Source organism: Adiantum capillus-veneris, chromosome 20 (assembly GCF_014529385.1).
Source record: "Adiantum capillus-veneris isolate H3 chromosome 20, ASM1452938v2, whole genome shotgun sequence".
Taxonomy (NCBI): domain Eukaryota; kingdom Viridiplantae; phylum Streptophyta; class Polypodiopsida; order Polypodiales; family Pteridaceae; genus Adiantum; species Adiantum capillus-veneris.
In genome coordinates, this window is record NC_140950.1 from 48,612,443 (window position 1) to 48,621,645 (window position 9,203).

The 9,203-nt window shown below is 42.3% G+C and overlaps 1 protein-coding gene, 1 non-coding gene and 1 pseudogene across 3 annotated transcripts; 2 read left to right on the forward strand and 1 right to left on the reverse strand.

Annotated features, from left to right (window-relative positions):
* Positions 1–343: 343 nt before the first annotated feature.
* Positions 344–1,856, reverse strand: LOC147432481 (chaperone protein dnaJ 15 pseudogene; annotated as a pseudogene).
* A 1,995-nt stretch (positions 1,857–3,851) lies between these two features.
* LOC147432482 (glycine-rich RNA-binding protein RZ1C-like) lies at positions 3,852–6,072 on the forward strand. 2 transcript variants are annotated; one of them, XM_086492411.1, is made up of 4 exons: positions 3,852–3,963; positions 4,300–4,355; positions 4,644–4,836; positions 5,229–6,072. In XM_086492411.1, the coding sequence occupies exon 4, from the start codon at positions 5,235–5,237 to the stop codon at positions 5,829–5,831; it is 597 nt and encodes a 198-aa protein (XP_086348537.1). In that variant the 5' UTR covers positions 3,852–3,963; positions 4,300–4,355; positions 4,644–4,836; positions 5,229–5,234; the 3' UTR covers positions 5,832–6,072. The 2 variants fall into 2 exon arrangements, with proteins under 2 accessions (XP_086348537.1, XP_086348536.1); XM_086492410.1 differs by having other exon boundaries at positions 3,863–3,963; positions 4,644–4,765.
* A 2,400-nt stretch (positions 6,073–8,472) lies between these two features.
* On the forward strand, positions 8,473–8,544 carry TRNAD-GUC (transfer RNA aspartic acid (anticodon GUC)). Its single transcript has one exon. It is a non-coding gene; the product is annotated as a tRNA-Asp (tRNA).
* Positions 8,545–9,203: the final 659 nt, after the last annotated feature.

Sequence of the window (9,203 nt, forward strand, 5' to 3'; positions counted from 1 at the left end):
TGAACAAATAGGGCGTAGGGTAAAAATTTAGCTACCAAAAATGGAGTTGTTGGTTCACTGCCAAACCTTGGGTTTAAGGTTACCCAATGACCTTATGAGTAGTAGCGGGACAAAAATGGGATGAGAACAAATGTTTTTGGGAGGTCTTACCACTTATGTATGTGTGGCAGTTGTCTAACCCGTACAAGTTTTTACCATCGTAGTAACTGACAACAAACAAGCTAAAAGAAAGCTTTGAGTGAAAATATGTGATTGTGTTGACAACAGACAAACTTTGAACAAACCTATGTCATTTAACAAGGAAAAACAAATTTGAATTTTGCGAGATGATTTGTGGTTGCACTCAAGAAGATCTAGATTGCAAATTCTTTGGAATGCCAAAAGCTTCTAGAGGCTTGATAGCAAAAAACTCTCTACCTGATGCTGTAAATTGAAATTGTTCACCATTGTCAAACTTGTCAATATTTGATGCCATGTGTGAATCTTCAACTTCAAATGCTTCATGGTAAAGTGTCTCTTTGTACTCGGTCTCAAACTACTATAATTTGCTTCTCTTTTTAAGCAGATGTGTTTCTATATTCCTCAGCTGCTCCGCAAAATCTTTGAAGGACTTGGTTGATATAGCTTCAATTGTGTAAGTTGCATTTTGGAAAAAAATGTCACCATAAATAGCAATTATGTCCAAGCTTTCAACTATGATACTTCACATGGCTGAAGACCATCAAGCTTTCTGAAAAAGGCTGCTTAGGATCTTTTGCCATTGCCAATGCATTCATTCTCAAGTCTAGCCTATAAATCTCGAAATTCATTCCGACAGATGTGACTTTTCCTGTCTTCATACTATCCTCCTGCAAAGTCAAACTCAAACCACCAGTCTCCTCTTGCTCAAAGTAAAGAAGCTTAAGATTACTTTGAGCTTGTGATATTGCACATACTACAATCCCTGCCATCGCCTCCTCCCTCAAAATGGTAACTCCATAAAATGGGCTACTTGCCTTTCAACCCTGTCATTAATAGGTCTACCCAAACGAAGTGGTCTAACTGTTACATTTCCATTGATGACTTCCTGAAGGACCACAGGAGATATTGTGGTTTTGATGGGAACCTCAAGCTTGCTGAATAGAGCCACAAACATAGTATTTACAGTGCCTAGGTTTGAAAGGTCAAGCTCCACATCAAGGCCAGTCATATCTACAGCCTGGAAACCAGCTAGGTCATATTGCCACCATTTTTCTGCGTCTGACAAAATACCATAAGAATAAGCAATCTCTTTGAACTCTTTGACTGCTTCTGGGTTGTCAACATTCTTGTCTGGATGAAACTTGAGAGCCAGTTTTTTTGTAGGCCGCCTTGATCTCTTGCTCGGCCACATCTTTAGCCACTTTCTCTGGGTTGTCAACATTCTTGTCTGGATGAAACTTGAGAGCCATTTTTTTTGTAGGCCGCCTTGATCTCTTGCTCGGAAGCATCTTTAGCCACATTTAAAACTTCATAAGGATCTCTTCTTTGCGGTATAGGTGTCGTAGTAGCCGCTTCGCCCTTGCTCTTCTACGGAAACATTCTTTGTTCTTGCGAGCGCCAAGCTCTGATACCAGTGTTGGGCTCTTAACTATGGTGGGTGCCACCGACTGCAAGTCATGGTGAGAGAGAAGAGCTGCAGAAGAGATTGAACAAGAGAGAGAGATATAGTAGACACATCAAGCCAAAAACACGCTATACTTAATTATATTTCCTTTGTAAAAACTTACAATATATAGCAAAAGTTGTGCCATGCAAACTGCTTCTCTTAACTGCATGCGGGGAAGATGTTCCCACGGGCTGATGCCACTGAATTCGGGCTTGAAACCTAACAACATTCACTCGCCTAAGTTTTTCACTAAGATTGTCTAGCTTTGGTGGCCTTTCCTGAGGCTCGACACAACCTTTTCCTTCATACCTGTCAATCCCCACTTGTCCACAATAAAGGGATTGTGCACAACTAAATATATGTTTCCTTCCTCATCAAAGTATCGATCACTACTATAGTGTACTGGCACTATAAGCTTGAGCTCACTAGCTCTCTCTTCTATTTTCACGTAGTACGATCCATACTATCTTTATATATTTTAGCACCCTCTTCATTTTCAAATTGGTACTGTAGGTACAAAAGTTTCGTGTTTGGTGCTGTTTGGGATGGTCCCACTTCCATTTTGGTTTCGTCCTTGAAACTCACCATATCGGTATAAGATCTCATTGATGAAGTATCAGAAAGACTTTCCTCTAAAATTGGCTCTAAATATGACTTGACTGGTCTCTAACAATAGGAGTTCTATTCTGATATGACTTGTGATCAATGGACAATTTTATGATTTTTGGCCTACCATAATTTTTATGTAGGATCTCCAATTTAAGCAGAGATTATGGGAACGTGTGATATGTGTGATTGGTAATAATACTCATCTTAGAGGAATGCATTGACGACTGTGCTTAGCCATGGTCAAGAAAAAAAGTGTCGATGACTTTGAATAAGGGTGAATTAGAGAACTTCCACCAGTTGAGCCTGGAAGGTCGAGTTCAAATTAATATGATGACTTTGATTCGAAGGTCGATTCTATTTGGGAAGATTTCTTGGGGTTAAGGGACCCGCGTAAGAAAAATGGAACGTTATCATCTCCTTGAGCTAACATCATAGAGCAAGTGGAGTCCTGTTTTGGTATTGGTCTTGAGCGAGAGGAATGTCAGGAATCACGGTGCAGCATTTGATGACTGTGGAGTCGGGGTCCCTAGCATGGCCCCCACAAGTGGTACTAGAGGTCAGATAAAGATTTTAGTAGAGCTTTTGTAGGAAGAGAGGGAGGTACTGACAAAAAAGAAGATGATTTTTTTTCCAGATAGGGTCGAACTCTCAAGAAGAAGGAGTTTTCGGAATTGTGCAAGAGCAAATGAAAGTAGCAATTCTAAAAGAAAAGGAGGCCATGTTAGAACACTTTGTCCACCTTATCTTTCTTGCAGAAGGAACCATCGGCGAGCTCACAAATGTTGAAGACACAATGCAATATAACTCAAATAACTCTTTGGGGCCACAACCACGTTCTGAATAATCTCTGCTGACAATGGTGAAAGAAAAGTTGGGACTAGGTCCTAAGCACTACTATATTGTCAGATCTTGTGACCCAACCTATGAAAGCAAGCCTTTTCTATTAATAATTAATCTTTCCTATGAGAAGTGTGTATCTACCCACGAATGGATGTGCTTAATTGACCCTTTCGACATACCCCTTGGAAACAAATTGACGATGCTATATTTGTTCACAACTAAATTTCCAACTGAGTCAATAATATCGTATTTTTGATCACTGGTAGCCCTAGAATTTTAAGGACACACCTGTCAAAAAATGAAATGGATGAACTTGGAATTTGATAAATACCAAAGAAGTGTAAGCTTGCACCGATAATTATTCCCCTATATGTAATTTTTTGGACGTAATAAAGAGTTTTGGAAAAAAAAAGAGCGTCCATCTTTTGAGACGTGTATCTTGTAAAACATTTTTACTCTACCCTTGAGAACCATCACTCCTATCCACATATGGCAAGCACATCAATCACTAAACTGCACCATATAATTTAATTGGAACCATCACTCCTATGCACATATGGCAAGGACATCAAGCACTGTATTGCACCAAATTTACAAAATTTCACAAACAAATTCCGATTTCCATTTTTCTAACCGTGCCCACAAAACGGCACGACAATGTTGGGTGACCCAATTTTTTCCAAGCCATTCATCAATGCGGGTGTTTAGTTCTCTATTGTAGATCCTTGTGCTTTGGCTCACCTCAGCTCCGGCTCACCTTAGCTCCATTCACTTGGTAACAAAACATTCTAGCAAGATTCAATATATGACAGTATATATAAACCTAACAGTTTCGTTTGTCTTGGAGAGTTCAGCCCCCTGAAACGCGAGGGTCGTCTCCCCTGAAGGTGAGTTTGTCTGTGTCTTCAAGTTTCCCGCCCTTGTCTGTGTGTGTGCGACAGCTTACCACGTCTGGGGTACACCATCCTTTGCGATGTTCTTCTTTCCGTTTTCTGCGGGTATCGAGAGTTGCAGTTTGCCACGTTTAGGGTTTCTTTGCGTCCTTTGCGATGTTCTTCCTTCTGCTTTTCGTGGTTCTAATATTAGAGTAGCGACTGTGCTGTGATGGCGTTGTGTTGGCTTATCTTGACGATGTACTCTTGTGTTGTCTTTTGATATGAACTGTAGGATTCTGATTATTTGTCGAACATGCGTGAGAGACATGGTTTGCCTTTGATTGACAGGTTTGCTCCCGTGCAGCAGTTGTCTTGAAAGGACTTGTTCAGACTGGTTGTGAAAGGTGTGCTATATCTGAGCCCGGTTCTTGCTGAAGACAGCTAAAAAGCTAGATATAGCTGTATGAGGACTGTCTGAATAGGCTGGGTTTTTGGGGTTTTAATAAATGCCCATTGCACTCAACACATGAAAGACGTTTGTCTGTTGCATTTAGCACATTTGTGAAAGCTACAAGGTGTTTGTGCTGGATTGTGGGTCTCCTCAATAGCTCTACTGAAGCTACGCACAGATGTGTTTGCAGTCATTTTACATGCCGTGTGTTTGAATCATACCTCGTGTTTCTTTTGGGCAGCTTGTCATCCCATGGCTACTGAAGCTGAGTATAGGTGTTTTATTGGAGGTCTTTCTTGGGAAACAACAGACAGGGATCTCGAAGATGCATTCCGACCTTTTGGCAACATTCTCGAAGCAAAGGTTCTTGACAGTCGTCGTGCTGGTTCTTTTTGGATATATGGTTCTCTGATTAACGGTCTTTGTTGGCAAAGGTAGCTTTCTTTTGACTTAGTAGCTGGCTGTGTCGGAATCTGCATCCAAGGAATGGGTGATTTAAGTTTTAGGGGTCGAAGCATGTGATATAAGCTTAGGTCCTAGGGATTAGTTCTAGATAGAAGGTAGCAATAATGTGTTTTAAACTTCCTACGATAGGTTTCATTTAGAAGCTTTGGTGCATTACTATTCTAGTATGTGCGGCTGACATGTAGGCACAGAGTCAGCAAATTTTGAGGAAGCTACATATGACTGCAAGAAGTGGCATTGTTTATAAGGACATGGTGCATGTCAGGGCCTTCCTAGGTCTTCTTGCAAACATCTGTTAATTGGTTTCTTTGTGTCTTGGTGGTTATAGCTAAGGTGGCCAGTATTTTTACCGTTTTTGCAGGTTGTGATGAACAGAGACACAGGTCGCTCAAAGGGTTTCGGCTTTGTCACATTTCGCGAAGCCCGCGAGATGCAGGAGGCCATTGATCAGATGCATGGCATGAAACTGGATGGCAGGCCCATCACTGTAGACAAAGCACAAGGAAAAGCAGGCGGGGGTGGAGGTGGAGGTGGAGGCAGGGGTGGGGGTGGAGGTGGAGGTGGAGGTGGAGGCGGTGGTGATGGGTGTTTCAAATGTGGACAGACTGGGCATTGGGCAAGAGATTGTCCAGGTGGGGGAGGAGGTGGTTATCGTGGCGGTGGACGTGGGGATCGGGACAGCAGAAGTGACCGTTATGGAGGGGGTGGAGGAAGTCGCTATGGCGGTGAGCGCAATGGTGATCGATATGGTGGCGGTGATCGCAGTGGCGACCGGTATGGTGGGGGGCGTCCCAGCTCTAACCGTGATGGTGGCAACCGTGATCGCTATAGCAGTGGTGGCCCCTCAAGAAGTGATGGTGGTGGGTACAGAGATCGGTCAGGCCCTTATGATCGTGAATCAGGGGGTAAATATGGTGGTGGTGGTGGTGGAGGTCATCGTAGCTCTTACGATGATCGTGATTAACTCAGATGCTTTGGTTTGCAACAATCAACGGTTTTGGGATAGGATGTTCTCGTTAATCTCTGCACTGGAAGGATGCACAAAACAGTTAGGATGTCGTTGTTATTAAAGGTTTCTAAGGCAGTTGCAATCTTATACATTTTTGCATCACAAACTCCTGCATTTAGCCAAAGTGGGGCTATGTTTTGTAAAACATGACATATTCCAGGTTCTCATGATGGAAATATTGACACTTTTTGGTTCCTATTGGTGTGGACCGCTGATTCAAGTGGTTTTTGTGTTTAAGAAGAGTGGGGATTTGTGCTGCCCTAGACTTCGATTTGCATTTATGCTGTTTTTGTGGCGACACGATCAAAGTATTCTGATGCAGTCTTCTAATGTGGTTTTAACATGCGAGGTGCTACCTGTTGGTGTTACTTGATACTGGCTCTTTTGCTGATTGGACTGTACTTTTACTGCATGATTGCTTTAGGGTGAGGAGTGGAGAAGGCCGGTCAATAATTTTTTTCGCTTGATTGCCCTCTTTTCGATGAGTTTTTCTGGGCTTCAATATTATGGCACCTTGTCATAGTGCTGACCTAATAAAGTTTTGAGGTTGAAATGGCTGGGGATTGGACCGTTCGGTTTCTTGAAGTTGGCGATGCTTCTAGTGTGAGTTTGTGCAAGGCAAACTCTGCTCTCGATGTAACATGATCTTTGAGTAGTGTTTGTGGTTGCATGCTTATCTTCGCCTGCTAGAAGCATGAGAACTTGTTGCTGCAGGTTTGTTCTCACCCTGGGTACTAAGGGTGTCCTCACATCGCTGATTGTGAAAAACCTGGCCTCCTATACTATGGCAGCAATTCTCACCATGGTGGGCAGGGATATGGAAGCATTCTTTACTCATTGCCCTAAAATACTCCTGAAGGCTCAAGCATTTTGGTTGAGTGAATGGCGAAATGGGCAGCTTTGGGGTGCCCTTGGATTTGATGATGAGGCAGCCAGCAGGGTAAGCCCTGCTTAGATGGTGTGTCGACTCGAGCATTCAAGCTTGTACGCTGGTTCTTCTGAAATGATGGATGTGCCCAGCTCTCAAGTTGATTTGTACATATTGTGGTGAAAGCTTATTATGGTGGGTCGCTGATAAATTTGAAGACTTATGTTTCAATATATTAATTGTCAGATACTTATTGATCCTTATTGGTGGATGATCATTTCACCAAGCTGTGTAGCAAGTTTGTTTCACCTGAAAGCTCATGTTTTATGCATGTCTATTCGTAACTCTTCAGTTCATTGTTTATGCAGAATGTTGTGTGATGCTGCTTTCCTATGGAAGTGCATCCTGAGTCCACTTTACCATGCACTCTGTCCCACATGTCCTTCAAGCTTTATTACATCACATGGAGGTTAGACCGAGACTCGCACCTAGTTGAATTCAATTTTGATAGTTTCTGAAGTTTGATAGCCTAGAGGAGGAAGATCTAGACTAGGCCTTAAACCTTTTAAAAGGGGTTTAGCTTAGATGCAGGGACATCTAGGCTGGCTTCATTATGGATCTGTCTCAACTGCCTCTCTAAGTGCCACGGTAGAAACTCAGTGCACAATTGATGTATGCTTGTGTGGTGTGTGCGTTTGTATGCGGGAGCTGTATTTTTAACTAGAATTTTTTTTTTCTAAAAACTTGGAAAACCCACATATGAGTAATGTATAGTGCTAAATTGACTATAGTGGAAACTTTTACACTAAATTTCTTTAAATTTTTATAGTAGTTCTCGCCTTCCAAGTTTAAAATTTGGAGTGCATTAAGTGGTGGCATTAAAGCATTTAGTCAATACAATGCATAGTAAAACTAATAGCTAAATTGCTTTTATTGTGGATGACTAACATGCACTTTTCTGTAAATGAGAATCTGGGCTTTTCTTGGAATCGTCTCGGCATATATAGCTTAGAGCGAGGCTGATCCTTTTGAAAAAAAGTTCTTAATTCTGCCTTGATTGCAGATGATATGGAGGGTTTACATATAGTGAACTCCTTGAGATTAATTGTTGGCAAGCATAGGTGGGTGCTTCCGAGACAGATAGTGCAATTGCAATTAGTCGCTTTGCTATTACTTTTTACATGCCCCTATAAGGTGGACAACATCTGCAACATAATGCACAATTACGGGTTTTCATGCTTAGACATAATCCACATGATCATTCTTCTACTTGGTGTTCTTTTTGCCTTCTTTGCTAGGGCCACACCCGTATAGTAATTCTTTGATGCTAGTATATCCCCCTCATCATGATGCCACATAGTTTCGAGGCAATATCAGGCTGAATGAGAATGTGATGGGCTCCTCTCTCGGTGTGCCCACCCCCACCCCCACCCCCAAACACACACACACACCCCCACCCCCACCCCCAAACACACACACAGAAGTAGCGTAGAAAGTGTTATATAGAAAACCTTTTGAGGGTGTTTTTGTTCTGTGCAACTTGTTTGTTCTTAACTTTGCACTCTCTTTTTTGCTTTATTTAAATATTATAAGACAACCTTGATCAACAACACAGGTCGTCGTAATGTAGTGCCGAGTAGCGGGTGATCCCGGCAACGGCGATTTTCTTACAGGTTTAGTATGAAGTGTTTTTTATAATAAATTTATAACATCTACATCTAGCAACAGGTCGTTGTAGTATAGTGGTAAGTATTCCCGCCTGTCACGCGGGTGACCCGGGTTCGATCCCCGGCAACGGCGATTTTGCTCCTCTTACGCTTATCTGTGGACCATATATCCTTTCTTTTTGGACCAAAACGTCATTGTTTTTCCTTCTCAAATCAAAATGAGAAGGAATTGAAACCTATCCCATAAATTAATTTTCTTAAGCCTCCATTTTCTTAAGCCTAGTCCTCGCTTCAAGTGTGAAAGAAAGAGGTTTAAAGTGAAGTTACTATAATGAAGAAAGAGAGAACGTGCAAGTCTAGGGTAAGCGAGCCAGTAAAAAGACGGCCCCCAATGCAGACACCCATCCCCCCCCTTTAAAATATACTCTTTTGAGCCAGTTTTGAGACAAGCAGCGTTCAGTGCCTGCGTGGTTATCTCACTTGTGGCAAAATCGTCGCCCTCGGATATGCAGTCCAAACCTCGCTGGCGAAATGGCTCTAAATTCCCCCTCGCTAGTCTTCTAAGAGGTACCCATTTTTTTTACACAGTTTCGAACGGTGCGTCGTGCTTCGTCGTCGAAGTGCTGTTAGTGCTCAGATTTTTGGTGGTAAGAGGTGTTGCACAGATCTACCATTTGCGCCTCTTTGCGATCGAAATGGTGCAGTAGATGGGTAGGAATTGATCGCCCAAGTTTGGTGCCTCTAAATTGGCTCCTCTACCCTACCTAAAGAAAAGGGAGAATTCTCATTTGT